The sequence below is a fragment of the Corylus avellana genome, chromosome 3 (genome assembly GCF_965113065.1).
Source record: "Corylus avellana chromosome 3, dhCorAvel1.hap1.2, whole genome shotgun sequence".
NCBI lineage: Eukaryota > Viridiplantae > Streptophyta > Magnoliopsida > Fagales > Betulaceae > Corylus > Corylus avellana.
In genome coordinates, this window is record NC_142492.1 from 33,089,924 (window position 1) to 33,115,031 (window position 25,108).

The 25,108-nt window shown below is 35.7% G+C and overlaps 3 protein-coding genes across 3 annotated transcripts; all 3 read right to left on the reverse strand.

Moving 5' to 3' along the window:
- Nucleotides 1-97: 97 nt before the first annotated feature.
- On the reverse strand, nt 98-5,005 carry LOC132176010 (GDSL esterase/lipase At5g62930-like). Its single transcript, XM_059588112.2, has 6 exons — nt 4,843-5,005; nt 4,635-4,712; nt 3,723-3,863; nt 2,030-2,106; nt 785-949; nt 98-543 (listed from the first exon to the last, which is right to left on the reverse strand). Exons 1-6 carry the CDS (start codon nt 4,939-4,941, stop codon nt 375-377), a joined length of 729 nt encoding a protein of 242 aa, XP_059444095.2. The 5' UTR covers nt 4,942-5,005; the 3' UTR covers nt 98-374.
- Nucleotides 5,006-7,169: 2,164 nt separating this feature from the next.
- LOC132176009 (GDSL esterase/lipase At5g62930) lies at nt 7,170-11,555 on the reverse strand. The gene is made up of 6 exons (XM_059588111.2): nt 11,394-11,555; nt 11,193-11,270; nt 9,522-9,662; nt 8,754-8,830; nt 7,698-7,862; nt 7,170-7,527 (listed from the first exon to the last, which is right to left on the reverse strand). Exons 1-6 carry the CDS (start codon nt 11,490-11,492, stop codon nt 7,359-7,361), a joined length of 729 nt encoding a protein of 242 aa, XP_059444094.2. The 5' UTR covers nt 11,493-11,555; the 3' UTR covers nt 7,170-7,358.
- Nucleotides 11,556-18,686: 7,131 nt separating this feature from the next.
- Nucleotides 18,687-24,546, reverse strand: LOC132173952 (putative boron transporter 2). Its single transcript, XM_059585644.2, has 12 exons — nt 23,047-24,546; nt 22,764-22,846; nt 22,471-22,663; nt 22,239-22,377; nt 21,671-21,836; nt 21,300-21,466; nt 21,043-21,216; nt 20,815-20,910; nt 20,192-20,329; nt 19,786-20,105; nt 19,340-19,610; nt 18,687-19,246 (listed from the first exon to the last, which is right to left on the reverse strand). The coding sequence occupies exons 1-12, from the start codon at nt 23,148-23,150 to the stop codon at nt 18,947-18,949; spliced, it is 2,151 nt and encodes a 716-aa protein (XP_059441627.2). The 5' UTR covers nt 23,151-24,546; the 3' UTR covers nt 18,687-18,946.
- Between the last annotated feature and the right edge of the window lie 562 nt (nt 24,547-25,108).

Genomic DNA, 25,108 nt, shown 5'->3' on the forward strand with positions numbered 1-25,108 from the left:
TCAGAAAGAAAAACTGTTAGAAATTGTTCCACTATAAAAAGGAGACAGACACTCAAACCCCAAGTGTTTCTAAAAAACATTTTCAGTGCCAATTTACTAGTGGCCAAGTTTTCTACACATACAAAAGCTTCAAAAGAAAAGACATAGGTTTCAATTTCCAAGCAAACTAGATTGTACTAATAAATAATAATGACCATTTAACAGAAGATTAAGGAATCTCTAATTTACAGTATATGCCATGATGAATCCAGTGGCAAAAACACCAAAAACTGCCCGGTGGTGCAATCACCAGACATAGCAATGACCTTATTTATCTTAAGCATAAACCAAAGAATAAAATGAAAACAAATATAAAGGTGTCAGAAACAGTAAGATCATAAGCATTGTTGCCGGAATGCTTTCTCAGGGTTCTTCCCATCAATTTCTGAGTGGTGAGGGAAATCATATGGCATTTCTCCAGCAGAAAGCCATGCTTCGTCGAACACTCTTATGACTTCTTGGTATACCATTGCATTGCCTTCTGGTGTCAGATGCAACCCATCACTATAAAAGGGTAAGAGAAGAACAGAAAATCAGAACATATTCTTTATTGTTACTTCCTCCCTGGTGAACTCTTCGACAGATTTCCCTAAAGGGTTTCTATTTTTAAATTAAAGCACATCATTTTCTGTGAAATCTGGACCCTGTTTTTCCAATTGGTGTTCAAATATAGAAGGAGAAAGTCAAATGAATTTTCTTCTGCAAAACAAATAAGGAACTTCTGAAGGCTTCAGTTATAACAAACCTTAAGAATTTCTTCTGCCAACCCTCTGTTTCCTGCATTTTTGACCATAGATCAATTGAGCAGAGACCCATTTCCTTAGCTAGCGCAATGCACTGCTTGGCATAAAGTTCTGCCTCTGCATTTGTCCTTTCCGGCTGTTCCATAGCTTTCTCTCCATATACGGATCTGATGAATCCATTTACAAGCTTACTTCACAGAAAAGTAGGAAGAAAAAAAAAAGCTTACTTGAAAAAATTCATTTCGTTTAAAGTTGGTAATGGTGAGAATATCTTTCTATGGCTCGACTCTTGGCACCCGAATGGAATTCTTCATGACATAAATGGGTATAGAGTCATTTATGATGCAGGCAGCCAGCTCCAAGCAAAGGTGTCTAGTATTCTTGTTGACTAGGGTTGTAATCGAGCTGAGCCGAGTGGAGCTTTAAGATTTTAAGACTAACTCGTTTATGAATATGCTTATTCAAGACAAGTTATGAAATGTGTGTTCAAGCTCAGCTCATTTAAAGCTCGGGCGAGTTCGAGCTTAAGCTCAAGCTCGTTGAGAATGCTATTCGAGCCGAACTCAACTCGAGCTCGAGGTAAACTATTAAATTCTTTAATGTATGATCCGAGCATAGTTTAAGTCCGAATTTTAAAACAAAATTTAGACATTTATCTATAGTATAAATATAAATATTAAGTAATTTATATTACATATATTACTTAAATACTAATATACATACTTAACTTTTATATAACTAATTTTTAGTAATAAATTAATACATATTTGTGTATATATATACACGAACGAGCTAACGAGTCGGGCAATCGAATCGGTTGAACTTTAAACGAGCTAAGCTTGCAAGCTCCTATCGAGTTTTTTTGAGTGAGTCGAGTATGTATCATTTACTAATCGAGCGGGTTTCTACAATACTGAATGGGTTTATACAGTATCGAGCTCGAGTTTAAGTCAAGTTAAACCGAGCAGGTATTGAGCGGGTTGTCGAACGGACTGGTTTATTTACAGCCCTATTGTTGACAAATGTTGGAGATGGCCGCCAGCTCGTTCAGAGGAGCTTCTTAAAATTCAGAGTGCCTTGCCAATGGTGGATATTGGTGATGTTGATATTCCTACTTGGAATTTATCTAAGAAGGGTGTGTATAATTGTGCTGCTACTTGGGAGTTTATTCGGCATAATAAGTCCAATTCCAATAAACAAGGGACAAAAGAAGTGTCTATTGAATTTTACATTAGAAGGTGACATACCGAGCATATTCTTTTCGTCCAGCCTCATCAATTGGCGGTGGAGTAATAAGCACAACTAGCATAGAAGGGGAGCATTCCTGCAACCAAATCCCTAAACACAGTGAGGAATGAGTTTAACAATTAACCACTTACATTATGCTTGCCTTTTACCAGGAAAAGCATGGAGTGTGAGATGCACTGATGGACACCAAGGTGAAGTAACACTAATGGACACCAAGGTGAAGTATAATGTGACCTATACTAGTGCTTTTGATTGGTTGCCACAGCATTTTTAGGTTCAAATCTATCCTTTAATATTAAATCATGAGAATTTCACTCCAAAAGGATAAAAAAAAGAAGAAGTTATTATGGTTTCAAATCTTTAAAGGGATTTGGTGTCTCATATCATATCCACTATTTGCTGCATCCAAGGAATTATGTGACAGACAAAATTAAGTGGACAGAAGGCCAACCCCTCCTAAAGTCACATAGGACAGAAAGATCAGAAACAAAACTGATGTGGGACAGCAGTAACAAAACATTTCTAGGGCTAATTGGTGGCATATTTGGTGAAAACTTGTGGCTTTTTAAGTTCTAAAAGGATCAGAAGGGAATCTAGGATTTAGATCTCATGTTTGCAAAGATTGAATCTTAATGGATGTAAAGTGGCTGGAAGTAGGAAAGGAATCCTAGGTTGGATGCTTATATAGGTTCTATTGTTCTATATTATTGCAATTTCAATCCAATTCCAGCCCGAATCTAGACTGATCTTCCTCCCTAAAATCCAAACTACATTTCAATGAAAAACACACAAACAGCCCAAGAATCTAAAATCACTGTTCACGGACTCTGTCTAATGCAGCACCCAGAACTGCTCCTGAATTTTGCCTCTTTCTCACTTATTTTCATTCCCTAACTATAGCTCTTTGATACACCATACACAAACGTCAAACACAAATGTCCATTTTCTGCCATAAAACCCTAATCTTTGCTGTCAATAAACCCTAAAACGATTGCTGCCCTTGTTTCCTGCAAGTAGTTTCCAAAAATCCTGCAACTTTAAAACTTCAAACTTCAAAACCACAATCTTTTTACTTAAGTTTGCTATCAATTAACCTTGGGACATCCATCCTGTGGATACGGTCCTATGTCAGTCCTATAAATGATCTTAAGCATTATATAGACTAGTGTCAATTCATGGAGAAGCAAAATCTGAATAAAGTATTGTTCCGGGAGCTGCTAAAGAATTCTTTACAAGCGCGTTAAGAAGTTCTGTTTAAGAAGAGGAAACAGGCAGGAAACCCTCTACATCCTTGAACAAAAAGGTGTTACCCTAAAGTATAAAAATAACTAGTTTACACAACTTGATACTTAATTAACATAGAAGTCAAGATACTCCAATCCATGAGGCCAGTCTTTGATTTACAATAAAATGCTTAGTAGGAAGCAATCCTAAAATTCGAATTTTTCTTTCAGGCCATTTTATATGCTTTTAAGCAGCTTTCATTTTTGTTTTCTGGTTATTTTTCTTGAATGGCTGGATAAAATAAGTATCAGACGGGCCCATCAGGTAGACGAAGGGCAGATAAGAACCAATTAATTACAATTCAGAAGTTGAACCACAAGTATTACATCTAGCAGAAGATAAGTTCAAAAATTGGAATCCAAGATATTGAACAGCCTGTTATAAGTATTAGAGGAACAATGCTTGAACCTTCAAATGATGAACAATTTTTCTGAGATTCTCCTTGTACTCTTCAACAGGAACATGTAGTCGTTCCATGGTTCTCCCCAAAAGAGCTGCATCATTAGCCCCAAAGAAAATTGTTGCGGCAACAGGAGGTTTTGTAGAATCCTGCAGAGGAAGCCATATGAATAACCTGCTTGAACTTACAGTCTCACTGCCTTTTTTTTTTTGAAGAGATTCAACAACAAAAACAAAAAAACACCAATGGAACGCTACAGAAGAAGTTTAGAATAAATCAGCACCTCGGACCAAAACAAGCAAACAAAAGAAACAAATAAAATGAAAATAATCTTTATTCACCAGTAAGGAGTAATCCAAAAAAAAAGATAGACCACTAAGCACCAGTAATCCAAGCAAATCATAAAGACAAAAAGTTGATCTTAATCTTCGTAATAGATCATTCCATCCCTGAAAATGCTCAGCTATTCAATTAAATCATATGACTGTTCTTGTTGCACCAAAAAAATTCCAAGTAATTGGGCAACGCAACAGAAGATGATCAAGGGACTATTCATGATATTTCACACAATACACCAAATAACTAGGAATAATTTTCTCTAAACCAATTTATCAATAGTGAGAATTTTTTAATGAATGCATTCCGAGGCAAAAAACCAATTTAGAAGGCGTAACTGTTACTTTCAAGCACATAACATCCTTTGCTCAGATGTACCCTATGACTACATGAACAAACAAAAACCCATTTCCAGATTATCACAATTGAATGTAAGAATCCATATATTCCAACATATGAAGAAAAAAAAAACCCCATTTGAAGTTCCAAAGCAGTGATTATGACTATAATGCACAGAATACAATCTGAAGCTAGAGAACCAACAATGACCAAAACAAGAGAAAAAGAAAAAGAGAAAAGCTTACGAGGGGGAAAAGTTGATGCAGCAAGAACAAAGCCCATCTTGTATTGTACCCATCATACCCACGATTCACTATATCAGCCTTAACATGTTACAAAAAACAGAACAAGATTAAACTTTTAGTATCATACACAGTTCATCTGACTCAAAAAAAAAAAAAAAACAAAACAAAAACAAAAGCAAAATGCAAAAAGAATGAGTAAATATGGAACCTTGCGAGAATAAGTGTCAGCAAGAGCAGCTCCCCATCCTCCTGATCCGGACGACTGCTCCGTTATGGAATCTCCGAACAGCATGATCTGAGGCCTCATTTTCTCTATCACTCGCTCACTTTGCAGAGCTAGAGAGAGTGAGAGTCGGTGACAGAGTTCAAAGTTTGAGATCATATTATAGGGAAATTGGGAAACCAAACGTGTGGTCTTGCTTGCGGGTTATGCCTCGAAGCGTCGCTTTACTCCGGCGGGCTACAGGCCGCGTTAGTCGTTACGTACGTAACGTCTCTTAACAGTTAACACTTGTTATTATGGGATTTTGATTTTAATCTCCTATTTTTAGGCGCTATCAGATTTGTATTTAAATTTGATATTATCTTTATTTTTGTATTATTCTTATAAATCTTTTTTTTAAAAAATAAAATAAAAGACTTTTTTTTTTTTGACATATCCGCACAAGAGATGGAGGTGGATTCGAACCAGTGACCTCCACTTCATTAGACTTGATTCCAACCGATTGAGCTATTTCTTGGGGACAAATAAAAGACTGTTATATTGTAAATATCACACAAAAATAAATAAATAAATAAAGCAAAATGTAACCATTTAGGGTTTATCTTGTGAACTTAAAACATAAAACACTTTTTAAAATACAAAATAATTTTTTTAAAAAAAAAATCGCACTTTCTTATAGAAATAAGAGTTGCAACCTCATTTTTCCTGTAATTTCTTCCAGTTGTTTATCTTTTTTATTGGAGTATTGGATCTTATCCAACCTTTGCTACAGTTAGTTAAATCACAACTTGTTTCACAGGTTTAAGTTGATAGAAATAAATAAACTTAATTATTTAATCAATATTTTAATTCATTTGGTCACAAAGTGTATAGGGTCCATTTGCGATATGAGTAATGCTTGCATCCTTTGTGTACATGACTCAAGCTGAAAATGTTACATCAGTAATTGAGGATATGTAATATTCTTAACTATGTCCTATGTGCACGGGCACACGACATAGACAATAACTAGTATTATGTCGTAAAATATTTGAACATATTTATGAGCATCTTGATCTTGATCTTGCTTTTTGTTTGATATAAAGGAGATAGATTAATGTGCCATTTGCCGAGGATTTGAAACCCCCATGCAAATATAAGGTAGAAATTATGAAAATTAATTGTGTCATCAAGAGTCTTTCTGTTTGGTGCTTCAACTGGTAAACCAAACCTAGAGAAAATAGTTCCATCTTTTTTAAAAAATAAATAAATAAAAAATTGTTCCATCTTGGTTTAATGTAAAGGGAAATATCGTCCTATAGCCATTGTATAAATTCCAGGCTTTTGGTGCTTCAACTATTTTCACTTCTTTACACATTTTGGTTCTCTTTTCTTTTCTTCTTTACTGTAATCTATTTGATATGACATTATCCAAAATAGATCAAGTGTTAGCAAACCATGTCATAACGAAAACCCATAATCTTTGGCTTTGATCGCCTGTAGCAGATTTCTTTCGTCACAGCACATTGGACTCTCGTTTATAGAGCATTTTTGGACTACCATACCATAAATTTTATATCCGAATCTAAGTCTAAAAAATGTCTAATCTTGATAGTTCTTTCTCTCACGGCCTCAAATGGTATATCTATTCACCCAGTGGAGCTAAGTTAAAATGAATTTTGTTTGTTGATACCTACATTGTCCATTATGAGCCGCTATAACCATCTTCACTAGCAGCTTTCCAGACTACCCTCTCAACCTACGAGGAAGCGTTTAACTATTCATTAAGAAAAAAGTTTAATGTTAATAAAGGTGGTGGCCAAAAAGTGAAACTAAACCCAAGAAGGACATTTTAAGTGTCAATTTACTAGTGGCCAAATTTTCAGCACATACAAAACCTTCAAAAGAAAAAAAATATTCCCCAAATCAACGCACAGAAAGCCAACAAGGAATACCCTTTTTTTATTTTATTATTTATTTTACTTTTTATTTTCTTTTATGTTAGGGAACCTCTCCAAGTAGGACCCTTCGGAGTTCGGATTCACCCCTGCAGAGTAAATTCAGCGCACCGCACCCTTAAAAATTTTCCTATACGTAACTAGTTAAATCGCTAGCTTTCCACCAGAGGGTGTGGCTCTAAGAGATTGTTTGCACGAACTTGAACCTTAAAGGGAGCAATACCTTAAGACCAAGGCCTCTACCACTTGGGCCAACCCCTTGGGCTATGCACAGTACTATAGCCGTTCAAACATGATGATCATTTAACAGAAGATTAAGGAATCTCTTATTTACAATATATGCATGATCAATCCCAGTGGCAAAAAACCTAAAACTTTTTGCCAAAAACTGCCCGACGGTGCAACCACCAAACAGAGCAATGATCTTATTTATCTGGGGAAATCAAGATACACACTATCTTTTGTTTTTTGTTATTTATTTATTTATTTTTGGGTTAAGCAAGAAACCCATCTTTAACCCAAGAGTAAAATGAAAACAAATATGAAGTGTCACAGATAGTAAGATCATAAGCATTGTTGATGGAATGCTTTCTCAGGGTTATTCCCATCAATTTCTGAGTGATGAGGGAAATCATATGGCATTTCTCCAGCAGAAAGCCATGCCTCGTAGAACACTCTTATGACTTCTTGGTATACCATTGCATTGCCTTCTGGTGTCAGATGCAACCCATCACTATAAAAGGGAAAGAGAAAAACAGAAAAACAGAAAATCAGAAAATATTCTTTATTGTTAGTTCCAACCTGATGAACTCTTCGACAGATTTCGCTAAATGGTTTCTATGTTTAAATTACAGCACATCATTACTGTGGAAACTGAATCTGAAGGCTTCAATTATAACAAACCTTAGGAATTTCTTCTGCCAACCCTCTGTTTCCTGCATTTTTGACCATAGATCAATTGAGCGGAGGCCCATTTCCTTAGCTAACGCAATGCACTGCTTGGCATAAAGTTCTGTCACTTCATTTGTCCTTTCCGGCAGTTCCGTAGCTTTCTCTCCATATACAGATCTGATTATTCCATTTACAAGCTTACCTCCAACACAGCGAAGTAATAAACAAACACTATTTACAAAAATGAAAATTAAATCATCTGTGTATTCTAATGTTTTCCCAGGCAACTGGAGTCTTCATGTTTTCCCGGGGCTGCTTTCTATTTCTTCTAGAATTTTGAATATCATAGATTTGGAAGAAGTGAAGATGGCAATCAATACCGATTGGTACTGTTACAACTGGGAGTGGGGGATACATTGATGGAGGTGTGATGTTGAAAAAGATGGGGGGTAATGAATGTGCAATTGTTAATACTCATGTCATTGGTGGTGGCAGCACCATGGTCACTTAGGGGAATGAATAATGAAGGCAGTAACAGTGGCATGGTGGGTATCAGGTGGTTGTTGTGTCATACTGTCATAGTAAAATTGGTAGCGTGTTCGAAGTGCCTGCAGGGGTGGAACTAGTGATAGAGGAAAGGGTAGGTGAAGATGGACTGAGGAAAGAACATTGGATTGATGGCACGTGATTATGAAGGTAGTGGGAGTCATGGTGGTGACGAAAGCAGTGGTAGAGTCTGTTATGGCAGCTCTGATGTCGCAGTAGCGGCAGTGCGTGTGGGATAATGATGGTGGAGGTGGTGGAGATTGTTGGAGCAATTACAACGGCATTATTAGAGATAGCAATTGCAAGAACAAGGTAGTACGGTAGGAACAACTCAATAATGTGTATGCGAGTTTGTGTTGAAGATGCCAGCTAGATTAGCTGGCAAAGTCTCTTACAGTTGTACCAGGGACATAAGATCAAATCCCTCATCCAGTCGTCCTCATGTAGCCCATAGGTCCAACTCCAATAAACAAGGGACAAAAGAAGCGTGTCTATTGAATTTCACATGAAAAAGTTACATACTGAGCATATTCTTTTCGTCCAGCCTCATCAATTGGCGGTGGCGTAATAAGCACAACTAGCATAGTGGGGGAGCATTCCTGCAACCAAATCCCTAAACACAATGAGGAATGAGTTAAACAATTAACCACTTACATGGCGCTGGCCTTTTACCAGTAAAAGCATGGAGTGTGAGATGTACAATCTTTTCCCTAAAGTTTGCTATCCATTAACCTAGAGACATCCTATGGCTACAGTCCTATAAATGATCTTAAGCATTATATAGATTAGTGTCAATTCATGGAAAAGCAAAATCTGTATACATGCACCACCTTTCAGTATTGTTCCAGGAGCTGCTAAAGATTTCTTTACAAGTGTGTTAAGAAGTTCTGTTTAAGCAAAAATCCTCCAGCACTGTTCTTGACATAAAAGAAAACAGGCAGGACACCCTACACATTCTTGAACAAAAAGATACTCCGATCCATGAGGCCAGTCCTAGATATACAACAAAATGCTTAGTAGGAAGCATTCCTGAGATTCTAGTTTCTCTTTCAGGCCATATCTTATGGCTTTTAAACAGATTTCATTTTTGTTTTCTGGCTATTTTTCTTCAATGGCTGGATAAAATAAGTATCACTTGGGTCATCAGGTAGATGAAGGGCATATATGAACAAATTAATTACAATTCAGAAGTTGAGCCACAAGTATAACATCTAGCAGAAGATAAGTTCAAAAATTGGAATCAAGATATTGAACAGCTTGTTATAAGTATTAGAGGAACAATAATTGAACCTTCAAATGTTGAACAATTTTTCTGAGATTCTCCTTGTACTCTTCAACAGGAACATGTTGTCGTTCACTGGTTCTCCCCAAAAGAGCTGCATCATTAGCCCCAAAGAAAATCGTTGCGGCAACAGGAGGTTTTGTAGAATCCTGCAGAGAAAGCCATATAACTTGCTTGAACTAACAGAATCACAACCTTTTTATAAAGAGATTCAACAAAAAAGACACTAATTCAGCACTACCCAAGTACATAATAAGTTTAGAAGAAATCAGCACCTCAGACCTCAAAACAAACAAACAAACAAAAGAAACACCTAAAATGAAAAGACTCAAAGTCACCAAAAAAAACAAAAGATAGACTACTAAAAATCAGTAATCCAAGCAAATCAAAAGGAAAAAAAAGGTGGTCTTACTGTTCGTAATATATCACCCCCATCCCTTCAAATGCTCAGCTAGAAACCCATGAAAACCAAAGTACCCATAAAGGCGCAACTCTCCAAGCCATATGACTGTTCTTGTTACACCAAAAAATTCCAAGTAATTGGGCAACACAACAGAAGATGATCAAGGGACTATTCATGATATTTTCACATAATACACCAAATCACTAGAAATAATTTTCTCTAAACCAATTTATCAATAGTGAGAATTTCCTAATAAATGCAGTCTGAGCCAAAAGGCCAATTTAGAAGGAGCAATTTTTACTTTCATGCACAAAACATCCTTTGCTTAGATGCTACCAGCCAGTCTCTAGTTGCACCTCATAATCCTCATTCTGCTGAGAGGTCTCTCACACACAGATACACACATAGCCATCACCAAATCTGGTCCTTAAAGTTACTAAAACAGAACAAGAACTCCAATGTGATTTGTATTTCCTCACTTACCTATCTGTTGGGTTTTCATTACTATAAACAAGCAAATACAAAACGCGTTTGTTACATAAGATAAACTCTATATTTGAACTATACAAGAGATCAGATATTATCTTCTTCTTCTTCTTTTTTTTTTTTCTTTTTTTTTGTTTTTTTTTAATGTCAGGGAACCTCTCCAAGGCAAGGTCCTACGGACCCACCCCTGTAGAGTAAACCCCAGTTTCATGCACCGCACCCTCGGAAGTTTCCCTTCAAACCTACCCTTGCAAAGTAAACCCCGGTCCTGTACACCGCACCTTCGAAAGTTTCCCTACACGGAACAGGTTAAATCACTGGCTTTTTACCAGGGAGTGTGGCCCCAAGAGATTGTTTGTACCCATGAGGTATTGAACCTTGGACCTTGAAGAGATGATACCTCAAGAGCAAGGCCTCCACCACTTAGGCCAACCCCTTGGGGTTAGATCAGATATTATCTACTCAAGTTACATTAGAATTCAAGTGAATACCAGTACACTTATCATTTGAATTTGGATGAGGATTATCTTGAGATTCAATAGTTACTAAATCATGATCTCCCTGTACTATATAACCAACACAAACAAATGAACAAACATGAACCCATTTCCAGATCATGATATCATCACAAATGAATGAAAGAATTTATATATTCCAACATATGAAAAAACAAAAACCCCCCATTTGAAGTTCCAAAGAAGTAATTGTAACTTTAATGCACAAAACACAATCTGAAGCTAGAGAACCAACAATGACCAAAACAAGAGAAAGTGAAAAAAGAAAAGCTTACGAGAGGGAAAAGTTGATGCAGCAAGAACAAAGCCCATCTGGTATTGTACCCACCATACCCACGATTCACTACATCAGCCTTAACATATTACAAAAAACAGAATAAGATTACACTTTTGGTAGTTGGTACATACATTGTTCATCATTCTAAAAAAACACAAAAACAAAAGCAGAAGGCAAAAAGAATGAGTAAATGTGGAACCTTGCGAGAATAAGTGTCAGCAATAGCAGCTCCCCATCCTGCTGATCTGAACGACTGCTCCGTTATGGAATCTCCGAACAGCACGATCTGGGGCCTCATTTTCTCTATCTCTCTATGCAGAGTCAGAGAGGCTGACGGTCAGGGACAGAGTTAACAGTATGGCACACGGCGACAGCAAATTATAGTGAAACAAAACGCGTCGTTTTACTTGTGGATTATGATGGCTCAACGCATCGCTTTACTCCGTCACTCTACCGTCTCTACGGCCGTCGTTTCGTACTCTCCAAACACTTTCTCTATATTCTATTTTTCAAAATAAAAACAAAAACACTTTTTTAAAAAATTAAAAAAAAAAAAAAACACAAAACACAAAATACCTTTTAAGAAAAAATTTCAAATATTTTTATAAAAATATTTTGATAAAACATATGCTTCTAGAGGCTCGTGTAAATTAGGTCAAACAATCGGCTTTAAAAGAGACTTGAAAGAAAAAATAAAAACTAACTCTAATAAGTTAGGATACTGTCATCTCATGATGGGTCATAAATTATTGTTAATTATAATTGCACTATAGTATTTTATTTTTGGTTATTTGAAATACTCACAATTAGGGGGGCAGATTAACCGTTTACCGCTTACCGACTGCGACTGAACCGACATTAATCCCCTACCGTCAGAAGTCAGTCGGTAATCGGTTAAAGATTTTTATACCAAAGTCGATTTGGTTCGGTTAATTGATATAAATATTTTTTTATCAGTTAACCGATTAACCCATAAGAAAAAAAATTTTATAGAACATATATGGTAGACTCTTAATCTCTTATTGTGTTAATAAATTGGCCTATTTAAAAACAATTTTGTTCAATATCTTAGCCCAAAAAAGCAATTTGGGCCTCAAAACATTCAATTTTTAGCTCAATTAAAAAAAAATCACGGTTTTTTTAAAAAAAAACTTACGGTTAACCGATTAACCAATTAAACTTTTTAACCGAAATTTTCGGAATGATTTCTTATCGAAATGTTATTGGTTAGTTAATTGAATTAACAGATAATTTCGGTTAATTATCGAAAATAGGTTCACCGGTATCGTTACAACCAATACCCACTCCTACTCCTAATAACATTCTTATATTTTTATAAAATAATCTCTAATCGAATGAAAGTTATAAAATGATCGATGCTCTAAATCACAAATTCTTATCCTTAAATACTCAATTTAATCATTTGATTATTCTTGAAATCTCATTTTACCTTGTACATAAAGTTTTAGTTGTTTTTACCAAAACACTCGAGCGTGAAATTAAGAATAACCAATTCCTGTAAATTTATCCATCCTGGTGAAGTTTTTTCCTTATTGCAATGGATTTTCTCGTCGTCAACGAAATAATGTAAAAAATTCTCTTATCATGAAGGTTGGGTTGAGCTGATGGTCTAACTCCCAATTGGGCTTACCTAATACCTTGGACTGGCAAGTAGCAACCCATCAAGTTGTATCAAGGAGAAAAGGCTATGCTTGTGAGCGTAAAAAGTGTTCAAGGAATTTGGTGACTCCAAAAAATAAATAAATAAATAAACTTTACTTACGAACTCCAAACTACCACATATTTTGAGAAGATTTTCAAATTTCAAAAATTCTTAATTTTACTTCCCTAACTTTTAATTTGATGCATTGTACCACTTCCGTCAGATTTTAAACGTTAAAAGTAATAAAATGACCTTTATACCCTTGATTTTTTTTATAAATTTTCAAATTTACCATTAATTTCAATTTTTTTTTTAAAAAAAAAAAAACAAACAAATAATAGAAAAGTAATTTGGTCTTTTTAGTCATTTCCGTTAAGGGTTATTGGCTGAATCTGACGGAAATGAGTCAATTAAATCAAATTGAAAGTCCAAAAAATTAAATTGAGAGTTTTTTAAAATTTGGGGGTCTTCTCAAATCAGTTGGTAATCTAAAGTAAAGTTTTCAAAATATATATATATAAAGGAGTGTGATACGATTATTGAAGAAAGATTAAAGAAATATTTGAAAATTAATATTTAAATTAAATAGTAAAAATGGATAATTAAAAAATATATCTGCTTTGAAAAAGTTGATATTTAAAATAAATAAATGTAGTTTTTTAATTAAAATAGAGATTAAACTTGATGAGCTTGGTGTGAATGCTAGTTCTCCATTTATTTTTGTCCAATGAACATGAAAAGACTATGTGATGCAGCGGGACTTAGTAGGTTGCAAAGAAAAACAACAAGAAACAAGGAATAACTATTTTTAGATCTCGAGTCTATTAAAGATTTAAGAAATCTTCTCAAAACGCTAGAGTTTATCTAGAGTTTTAAGAAAAATAAGGAAGAAACTCAATTATGAGACGTCTTATTGATAAAAACTCACATATAATCAAAATCTACCTTCTAGGGTCTATAAAACATGTATTTATAGGCTCCAAAATATTAACCCTAATAGTAATACAAATTAAAGACGAATTGCAATTCTGGCCGTTCGGATGGGACATAGTCCTGCCCGGACGATCACTAAAGTAAATGACAGAAACTGTAAAATAAACATAAGTGTCTGGACGAAGACTTTAGATGAAACTCTCGAGTTTAGGCCCATCTGCCCAAAGATTGGATTAGAATTGTTGAAATAATGTAGAGAGCGGAAGAGAGAGAGAGAGAGAGTGAGAGAGCAAAAGCATATGTAAGGACTACATTGTATTGAGTCTATATTGATCATTATATGATGATTACATAGGCCTCTATATATAAAGAGGTTAAGAGTGATAGGCAAGAAACCCTAGACTAATTAAGGTAATGAATAAACTCTAATAGGAAAGACAATAAACCTAGAGAATAATATATAAAATATTCTAACATCCTCCCTCAAACTCAAGGTGGAATATTCTAGAACCTTGAGTTTGAAGTCTGAAACAATGATGACGGCGGTAGCGGAGGCCGGGAATGAGCCATAGATGGTGGCGACTGCCGGAGGAGATAAACGCTGGTGGGCGGCCAGCGACAGTAGCAAGTGGCTGGTGAATGCAGGTTCAAAAAAGGGCCGACAACGTGCTAGGACTAACAATGAGATAAAATTTCAAAAGGGGCCAACAATGGGCGAAAATCCAAAAAGGAGCCGACGGCTAGCCAAAATTCAAAAAGGGGCCGACAATGGGCCAGAGCTGTCAATGAGCCAAAAATAAAAAGGGCCAACTTGGGCCAAAAATAAAAAGAAAAATGAGCCCACTTGGGCGGTTATCAGATCGGCGCACCAAACCTGACCGGCGAGTGGTGATGCATGGAGGAGCGTGGCAGGTGGATGTAGTGGAACAATGAGATTGTTGGAGAGAACACCCAAAAACGTCAATGACGTTAAAGGCCACAAAAAAATGGCTATGATACCATGTTGAAATAATGTAGAGAGCGGAAGAAAGAGAGAGAGAGAGAGAGAGAGAGCAAAAGCATACGTAAGGACTACATTGTATTGAGTCTATATTGATTATTATATGATGATTACATAGGCCTCTATATATAGAGAGGTTAAGAGTGATAGGCAAGAAACCCTAGACTAATTAAGGTAGAGAATAAACTCTAATAGGAAAGACAATAAACCTAGAGAATAATATATAAAATATTCTAAATGACCCGTACCCAATTTTTATACTTCCAAGCCGAACATTTGAGGCAGCTTTTTGGTGGCCAAAGAGCCAGCAGCCTGCAAATGAGAGATTCTATCTCTCTTTCTTTCCTTATCTTGCTTATCTTTCTTCTTTGTTTTATATTTTTCTTTTCTTTTAAGGAAAAGGTAGCGCCAAAATATTATGAATTGAAAGCCTAGGACCACAAAAGTAGTACAATGTACAATGCTCTTGCTTGATTAATTCATATAAAACTTCATCCAAGTAATAATATTTTATTTTCGGGTTAATAACTTTTTAAGTACTGAAGTTTTTACTTTTTTATTTTCTCCCACCTAAGTTTTAATTTATATCACAAATTCACAATGATACTTGATTTATGGATAAATACTGGTTTAGTACCACCGTTATCATTCTGTCAATCAAGCTAATGTACTGACAATGTGTCATAACAAAAACATGCCACGTGTCCTAACAAAAAAAAAACATAAAAATAATTTAAAAAATCAAAACTCAAAAAAAGAAAAAGACAAATATGGGGTGGCACTGCCACCCCATTTTGGCCATTGAAGGTGGCCCAAGGCAGGAATGGAGTGGCCGAAATTAGTTCGGCTAACGGAATGTGACGAAGGTATTAAATTGGTTTTTACCCATAAGTTAGATACCATTTGTGATATGATTTGAAATCTATGTGAGAAAAAAATAAAAAAGTGAAAACATTGGTAATAAAAATGTTATTAACCCTTTATTTTTTAGGGAAACTTTACAAAACTTTCTTGAATTTCCATTCGTTTTAATACTACCATCTAAAGTATAAAAACTCTCAATTAACAGTATGTAACTTTTTTCTTTTTTTTTTTTAATTAATTAATAACCCAATTCTGTTAAGATTTTTCATTAAATTTTGTCAAAATTCTCAAAATACTTTTTTTTTTTTTGGTATGAAAAAATAAAAATATTGCAATTTTTTATATAAAAAAAATAAACGCGTGAATCTTTATAATTTTTTATTTTATTTTTTATAATAAAAAAATATGTGTATTTTAGGAATTTTGACAAGATTTCACATAATTGAGTAATTGAAAGAAATAGAAAGCTCGATACCCTTAATTGAAAATTTTTGAACTTCAAGAAAGTAATTTCAAAACGTGTGGAAGTTTTGCCTAATTGTTATTTTTCAAAATAAAAATATTAATAAATAACCTAAAAAGTAATATTAATAAGGGGAATGCTAGGTGCTCTTATGTCTTCCTAGTCCTAGGCAGAAATTATTTTTTAAAAAAACCACACAAAAATGAAACTATCCCTTATTTCTAATTTTCTCTCACTTGAATTTTAGAAAAGAAATCCACTTAAAACTAGAAGAATACCGAGAGAACACTAGGAGAGCACCTATCATTTTCCATTAATAAATAACTTCATCTTTCTGACTCGTTTGCTAACACTCTCTTTTTCGTTTTTCGTTTTAACAAAAAATGTAAAAAAATTAACAAACAATTTTAAACACAAAATACTCAAAAAAATAAAAAATTAAATTAAATTAAAACTATTTTTTTTATGTCATAACATACCTCCTAAGAAAACCGCTATCAATCGCAGCCAAAATACCTTTTAGCCTTATGTTAGGTCAAAACTCTTTTTCAAACCAAATCTCAATTTTTGGTTGAAGATGAAATCAACCTACTATTTGAGGCTACCCAAAAGGCAATGATAGTTGATTGTGACTAAATCGTGCCATTATGAGCACAGAATGGAATCAACCCCTATTACAAGTGTCCACTGACTTACAATTTCTAATCATTTAGTTGGGTAAAAGGTAGTTTACATGAAAGAAAAGAGAAACCCACCAAATCATTTGTGAATCAATATTTATAAAAAAATATAAAAAATTAAAAATTAATTTTTATAGTTACGTCATCTCAATTATACAACAGACAATCGTTATCGGCCTATATTATTTATAAAAAAATGATCACGATTTAATTGCGGGGCTTATTGTAGGGGCTGGGGTAGAGCGTGGGGTACCCCAAGTGGTGTTGTCAATCTCCATCATCAACACATGACATGTGTATGATTGAACGGTTAGAAGCTGGCTGAGTGACACGATGAACCAGTAGAAGAGAGGAGAGATAATGGAAACAAATGCATGCATTCCACTAACTTGTGTCCGAGCTACCCATCCAATCACTCACCAACTGTCTACTAACCAAACCCCCACCCCATGTCTGTGGTGACAAATCTTTTTAATGTGGCTCAAGCTTTTTTGCGGTGGAGATGCACCAGAGTACTTAGGTTTTTAGTGCCATTCACATCTAGCATCCATAAAAAGATTTGGATGATATCCCAACGTATTAATCATTCAATTTTTATTTTTATTTTTTTTATTAGTTTAAACTTTTGGGATCGTAGATGTTTTCGAATACTGACTTCACAGTTTATTTATCCCGCACGTGAAAGAGAGCGTTAAAATTAAAATGTTTAGAATGATTAGATTTGGGATTAGAAAAAGTTGAGAGAAAAAGAATGAATGGAAAAGGCAGCTACCACCTACTATTCAACCAAGGAGATAGAAAGCTAAAGCAGAGTGAAGAGTGCCCTAGCTCCCCATCCTCCCACCCCCCATCAATCCTAAAGCCTTTAGTAAGCATGATCTTCTGCTTTTACATGACTTCTCTTTTTTTTCAGGTTAAAGGCTCTCCAAGATAACATAGTGCGGATTAAAGAGAACTTTGAGAGAACACCAATAGACGGTACACACCTCTAGACTAGTTTATCAACTTCGCATACTCTACAAAAACCTTGTAAATAGAGTTTACACTTGAAAATTAACCAATTTGTAAGAAAAGAGTGCTTAAGAGATTATACACGTTTTGTAGCCGACGTCCATGGTGACCCACTTTATTGACACTGACACGATGATAGCTCTTTCTCTTTTAGCGGCTTCACTCATCAATCAGTATTAATGCCAATGCATAATACCAAACCATTTAAATCCATCCATTTTATACTTGATGTGGTAGCTGGCTTTAATACCAAATGATAAATTTGGATATAACTCACCATCGAAAACTGGCTTGCAAAGAGAGGATACTCAAGAGTTTATATACACATGATTAAAATTGCATCTAAACTGTGTGGGACACTTACGATTACCAAGCTTCAGTGCAAGCTCTAGTCAATCGTATCATCTTTTTACTGCAGCAAACATGAAACAAAGTGAGCAAATCTGTATTGAAGTAACGTCATGCAATTTGCACAATTTTAGTTTCATTGTTTTCTCTTTTCTTCAAGTACATAAGGTAGTGAAATATTGATCTAAATAAGTATATTTGTATATCTAAATTCTCTTCTGTCAAGGTCTCCACTGGTCAGTGAGGCTTCTTTTTTCATTTTTCTAGAGGAGAAGAACAAAATGAAGCCGCAAGGGGGATCTTCCCACTGTCATGGTGAAGGTCTAACAAAGGAAAAAGGAAATGTTTCCAAAAAAATTTGGAGAGAGCGGTCCATTTTGCTAAATTGTGAGCACGAGTTAGCACTCCCGTGAATTTTAGATGCCGGCCTTGATCATTGATCATTGATAATAGATCATTCCTCCATTCCTTCTATTATTAATCCAATAACTAGTTTTGGAAATACATATTACTTCAAGATGGAAATATGATAGATGCTCAACCAACAAAATCAGTGAAAGTAAATAGAAGAGTTTTTTTTTCCATTATCATACTTACATTCTCTGCCCAGCCTATATGGGAGATACAAGGAAGAATAGTACTGAAAATCAAACTACACCATTTTATCAGGTCAGAAAAGAAACACACCTACAGGATAACACTTGGTTACATGATTTTAGAACAGGACCTCTCGAGCACCATTGACAACTAACCTCACCATAATCACAAATTTAGGGTCTTAGCTTGAAAATTAACCACGAGGGCTTTGTCCAAAAATTGATGGCCCGGGACTGGGAGTTCGTTTTGCTTCGAGTTCTGCCCCCTTCAATCTGGGACTGTGTTCCTCTCTTAGTTCATTTACACGGGGGCTGAATACTCTATGCGACATCCGCGGACTATTAGCAGGTCTGATATCCTCTACTGCCATAGGGGTCGAACTTGTGACTTTTGGACTCTGAGTGAGACGGATCTCACCCCGGCTTCTTGTGATGATTTCATCAAGAATTTCCCCACTACCAATGTTATTAATTCTGGTCTGTGCATCCTGGTCCTGCGAGTACATGAAACATCAATATGATGTTTAATCCAAATATGATGTTTCAATAGGTCTAGCTAAAATGAACAGAATGGTTAAGGCATTTACTTGAAATGACATGTTGAAAGCAATGGCAGGGGCTTCCTCATATTCTGCAGCATCCAAGTCTTGAAGATGGGCTCCCTTGAAAAACTTAGGGAGAAAATATTGTCGCACTGGTACAAGAAGCATGATCAAAAGGGGGAAAAGGACCCCGGCTAATGGTATCCACGTTATGCCAAAACATAGAAGCAGGTAGGTTGTCTGGAACAAGGTGAACATGGCAATTGTTTTGAAGGGCACAGTCTCAACAAAAGTTGCATGATCATCCTCCAGCACCCTAACAAATTATATAATCATCATCCGTTTCTTCTAAAAAAATAAAGATGACACTAATTGTGTTCATAAAGAGCATAGACCCCAACATTTTCTATAAAATGTAATATAGAGGAACTTTTAAGTCCTTGAACCCCTGGCAATAGACAAGAGTAATGGGAATGTGAGCATAAACTTACTTGTATCTTCGACTTGGAGCGGTGAAAAGCAATAATATCCTCTCCCAGAACTGATTTCCAGGCAAGCTTTCAATTGCCATGAAAGCAAAGTAGCCCCAAAGAACTGAAGTTGGGATTTTCTTCAGAAGAGGCATAGCAGCAATACAACAGCCGACCATCAGGGCCTGAAGCAAATTGCTGAGGCGTTGTTCTTTAACTTCAACGGGCAAAAGATCATCAATGTCCTTATCAACATCAAAAACGGTCTCATCAACAGGGGCGCCTATGTAGCCAGTACTGGATACTGATTGAATTGTGGACTCTTTCAGCTCTTTCAGTCCCTGTTTGAAGCACAGATCAAAGACAAGAAAAGGAAAAAAAAAAAAACAGATTTTTTTCAATCCGAAATCATAACTAATAAATTTACCAGAGCAGGTGGCATTTGGAAGGCTAGTGGAGTCTGCATTTCATTATATGCTTCTTGCATGTTCTGGTATAACTGACCCAAATTTGAATTCTTACGCAAACTGTTTCGGGCTGTTGATACAAGCTTATTCCGCAAAAGCTGTTCGAGGGAAAACAAAAGGCACCAATGTATTAATTAAGATATCACATCTGGATTAAGAATGACACCAACCAAATGTTTGTTTACATATAGAATGAAGAGAGCAACTAACAGAAAAGGATCTGTCAAAGAGGAATCCAAAAAAAAAGTTGTCAAAGACATGCATTCTCATTGTAGAACAAATCAAAATCTGAGGACATGAAAAGGATTTCATTGGATTTTCTCAACATTAATTGTCCACAAACAGATGATCATAACTTTCCATTATTAGATAATTAGGCCTCCTGTCTATTCATCATTGGAATGAATCCATAGAATCTTTGGATTCTTGCCCTGCTTGTGTGCCAGGACTGCAGCACAGAGAAGGTAAAATTTTAGTTTTATGATCTGTTCTATATTTTTATAAAGTTGCAAACAAAATCAGGGGGATTTCATTATTATAAAATGAGATTCATTAACTTCCAGAACTTGATAAGGTAGTTTACCTGATGTTTTAGGGTAGCTAAGCTCTTTGTATGCATAGGAGATTGTGGAATTACACCGTTGGAAGGAGGAATGCCAATGAGCCCGCATAATATGACCTGGAAATGGAAAGAATTCAAAACTGAAATGAAAAGTATCACTAGATAAAACTAAAAATAAATGCTTTTATGGAATGGAGCTTCTTGAAATAATTACTAGCAAAAACCCAATATTCCAGGGAAACAGCTTACCAGGAACCCCAAAAGAAGAAGGTCATAATGATATGAAGCTGGTTTCTTCAGATTGAACTCCTTCTGTTGGGCAAGTTGAGATGCAACACTGTGATCGAAGTAGTAAAGCACAGCAATCATAGTTGCTGGAATAAATGCTCCAATTATATATAATGGAGGAACATTCAACATATCCTGCACAACTTAACAAGCATGAGTTTGTAAAGCAGATGCTAGAGAGGTGTTTTAGTAGATCTTTGACAAACCATAATATTCACCTTGACAACCGTCCAATTTGAGTATGCCCCAGGAGACCATGGATTTGGACTGAAAAGCCGCCTTGGAACCCCTCTTGGGACATCATTAACGGGCATGTAAGACACCCCTGTCCATACAAGCACCATAAGTGGGACTCCATAATCCGCAATAAATCCCCGTAACCAACCTGTAAATTTGAATCACATTCAACATCAAGAAACTAATTTAGGAAACAGCATAGGTATACAAAAACATTTGTCTCCTAAGAGAAGAAACTAGCAAGAGAGATTACCCAATTAAACTTTATCACTGTACCTAACTAATAACGTGGAACAAATGTGAAGGGTCTTTTAACCCTATATTCAAGAGTTCCTAAGCAAACTCCTCATACCTGTCCCATAACGCCAGGATCTCGCTTTACGGCTTCTTAATGCAGTAAGAAGAAGGCCAAAGGACAGAACCAATGCAAACATTCCATTACCAAATCGCCAGGATAGTTGGAGTGCAGTCTGATTTGGATTTGTTCTCTGGGGTATGCCAAACTCTTCCACAACTCCCTGTAGTACGAAATCCACACATTGAAAGTACAATGAAAATAATGTTTATAGACCATATTAGTGTGTTAAGTGATTTTGGAAAAAGGTCTAGTATTTGAAAACTAGTCACTGTCATGAAAATTACTCAGTACCTCAAGAAGTTTTCCAACCTACAGATATGGTATTTTCAAAAACCTTCCAACCCTCATAAGTCAAAATGGTATTTTCAAAAACCTTCCAATCCTCATAAGTCAAAATGCAGTTATCATTTAACTATGTAATTTGAAAACTAGTCACTGTCATGAAAATTACTCAGTACCTCAAGAAGTTTTCCAACTTATGGTATTTTCAAAAACCTTCCAGTCCTCATAAGTCAAAATGAAGTTATCATTTAACAATGTAAAATCATAAAAGCACACTCACCCTTATGGCCTGCTGCATAAATAGCATTGCGATTAGCAGACCAAACAATTCACCGGCAACACGCGTAAACCTATTGATAAAAGAGCACGCACCTAGAATGGCCAGCAAGAAGAGCAAAAGGGCCGTCCAAACGCATACCCTGAGAACCCAATCAATAATAATAGAGAATGTCAAATATCACCATAGACCAATCCCTTTGCATTATTAAGTACCAAGAATGTTCATGAAATACCATGCAGTCCAGCCTAAGAAGAGCTTTTGCCCCAAATCCTTCCGGTCCTTTGCAAAGTTGAACATGAATGTATACATTAACACTGTTGGCTCAGCCACTCCTAGAATAAGTAGGGGCTGTCCTCCAACCACTGAGTGGATAACACCGCAAAGTGCTGTTGATGCAAGAGTTTGCACAGCAGTCAAAGTTCCTTCTGTAACATAAAAATACATAGCATGTCTTAGAGAAAAATATTTCCAAAGTACCAACTATAATAGGATGCTGGCAACCCCAAAAAGGAAAATTCATCACACCTGTACTTCTCTCCAGTTGCTCCCCAAAAGATATAACTGGAATTGCTGATGCAAAAAATATGTATGTTGTTGGAGCCAGGATTCTGAGTGACAGAAGATACGGTTGATTATGGATTCAATATGGCATAAATATAAAAGCACTGATAGCTGCAAATATTGAACACTGAACCAATGTCGTCCTTGAAGCTGTGATGGCTACTTAGATTGCAGTAGTAAAATCAATGTCTTTGACAGCATAAGATTCTATTTATGAATAGGGATGAGCATTAGGAGAGTCACAAACCTGATACCCGCGGTAACACCACCAGTCCAGTCTTGTTTGTAGCACAAAAGTCTTCCTTTAAGGTCATTCTTGATTCCACGGAAGGGAACAAATGTTTCTTCCATGACAATAAGTAAAATACTTTGTGGACAAGAAGAGATTAGAACTTATTTAGTTTTTGTTTGAGTAACAAAAAAGTAAGCCGAGCAATTTGTGATATTGAAGATGCTTGAGTCAGGTTCAGATTTAAGGGACTCGAGAGGCCAACACGGTAACTAAACTTGCATAAGCGAAGATATATGTGTATGTATACGCAAAATTATGGGCAGAGAGGCAAAGATTTCTTCTTCATCATTGGAGGTTGAAAGAAAAGCCAGAGAAAAGAATGTTGACATATTGAGTATAGCAGACCCTTGGTGATATAAATTAACAACTGGATGTAGTTGAAGAGTTTACATTTCAAGTGAGTTATAAAGAATAATTGGGTTATATACCTATGAAGAATAACAAAAGAATTACTCAATAGTGAATGTAACTACTTGGAATTCATATCTTAGTAGAGAATCAAGAATATTAGCGAATGGAATTCATAGTGAATTGGGAATTTCTTAATTAACGAAATTCACAGACACTCTCCATATGCTCGGATCAGAACTAGCGGTTGACTGTGACAGAGATCAGATCCATCACCTTCCTATTCTCTGAACTATCAAGAAGGCCTCCTATTCATCAACTAGTTCCCAACAATGGACACCAACAATAACAAAATGCAGCGGGATGCTGCGGACCAATTACTTGGTATGAATTTTACATGCTAAAATTGGTGAAAATCGTACTCAAGCTCTAGAGTTGAGAGGTTATGAGAGCAACAGCCACCAAATTAACGAGAACCCATTATCACAAACTGCATTTGGGATGGTTCAGAACAATTTGAAGCAAATGGGCATTGACAGGCTATCTATACAGAAAGATTAGCGAGAACCCATGACTAAAACCACAACAGGACTGATTCAGAACACCTGTGAGCAAATGGGCATTGACAGAGACGAACACAGCTATCTATGCAGCAAGATTAGCGAGAACCCATGACTAAAACCACAACAGGATTGATTCAGAACAACTATGAGCAAACGAGCATTGACAGAAAGAGGAACACAGCTATCTATGCAGCAAGATTAGCGAGAACCCATGACTGAAACCAAAACAGGATTGATTCAGAACACTTTTGAGCAAATGGGCATCAACAAAAGTGGGAAAAGAAGCAAACAGAACAGCGAAATCAGAGTTACATTATTCAAAGAAATACCCTCTGACAACAACACAACCACTTGGAAAACTGAGATGGAGAGACGGGTAGGTATGGCTTGTAGTTACATAAGCTGAAATCAAAGAGACTTAAACGACAGGAAAGGCAGAGACGGTTCAGATATAGCGCAAAACAGTTGCTGACTACCGAGGCAAGAATGAGCAAAGAAAGAGAATCAGAGAGATTTCCTGTAAACTCACTCTGCAAGTAGAAGGGATTTTTCGCGTGAACAAGGTAGTGTGTGGTGACACGGCATATATAAGTCTCTCGGCAATAAAACAAACACAGAAAATGATGAGAGAGAGAAGTAAAAAAAAAAAACCATTATACATTTCTTTTCTTTTTTTTTCTTTTTTGGTAAATAAAACCATTATACTTTCGTTTGAAGAAAATTAGGATAAAATTTAAAACTTTATTTTATAGTTTACATACCTACCCAAACAATATAGCAGTAATTTTTTTCAGAAAAATAATAAACAACTTGGACCTCAAGTATTTTATTTTCTCAAACCTTAAATATAAAGGATGTTTAATATTATAAATATTTAGTAATTTTAAAAGTTTTTTTTTTTTTTTCAATCTAACAATAAGACGGTAAGTACGATAAAGTATTAATTAAATTACTAATTTACCTTTTTATCAATTTAAAGGGAAAAATATAAAAAAGTTTTTTAAATTTATGATAGAGTCCCATAATGTTCAAAAAGTACTAAAGTAGCCCATCAAACTCTAAAGTGTGTCAAAAAGGTCCCATCTTTTTATATATTCCTATAATAC

Bases quoted from the DNA above. Each gene is read 5' to 3' on its own strand.
- LOC132176010 (XM_059588112.2), bottom strand. From the start codon at position 4,941: ATGAGGCCTCAGATCATGCTGTTCGGAGATTCCATAACGGAGCAGTCG. The intron at 2,107-3,722 runs GTTCAAGCATTG...ATTTGGTTGCAG, and splicing joins AAATTGTTCATCATTTGAAG to GAATGCTCCCCTTCTATGCT. The intron at 544-784 runs GTTTGTTATAAC...ACCCTTTTATAG, and splicing joins TGGCAGAAGAAATTCTTAAG to TGATGGGTTGCATCTGACAC.
- LOC132176009 (XM_059588111.2), bottom strand. From the start codon at position 11,492: ATGAGGCCCCAGATCGTGCTGTTCGGAGATTCCATAACGGAGCAGTCG. The intron at 11,271-11,393 runs GTTCCACATTTA...TAATATGTTAAG, and splicing joins CTGACACTTATTCTCGCAAG to GCTGATGTAGTGAATCGTGG. The intron at 8,831-9,521 runs GTTCAATTATTG...ATTTGGTTGCAG, and splicing joins AAATTGTTCAACATTTGAAG to GAATGCTCCCCCACTATGCT.
- LOC132173952 (XM_059585644.2), bottom strand. From the start codon at position 23,150: ATGGAAGAAACATTTGTTCCCTTCCGTGGAATCAAGAATGACCTTAAA. The intron at 22,847-23,046 runs GTTTGTGACTCT...TCTGTCACTCAG, and splicing joins GGTGTTACCGCGGGTATCAG to AATCCTGGCTCCAACAACAT. The intron at 19,611-19,785 runs GTAAGTTTATGC...ATAATTTGTTAG, and splicing joins GCTCCAAGTCGAAGATACAA to GGTGCTGGAGGATGATCATG.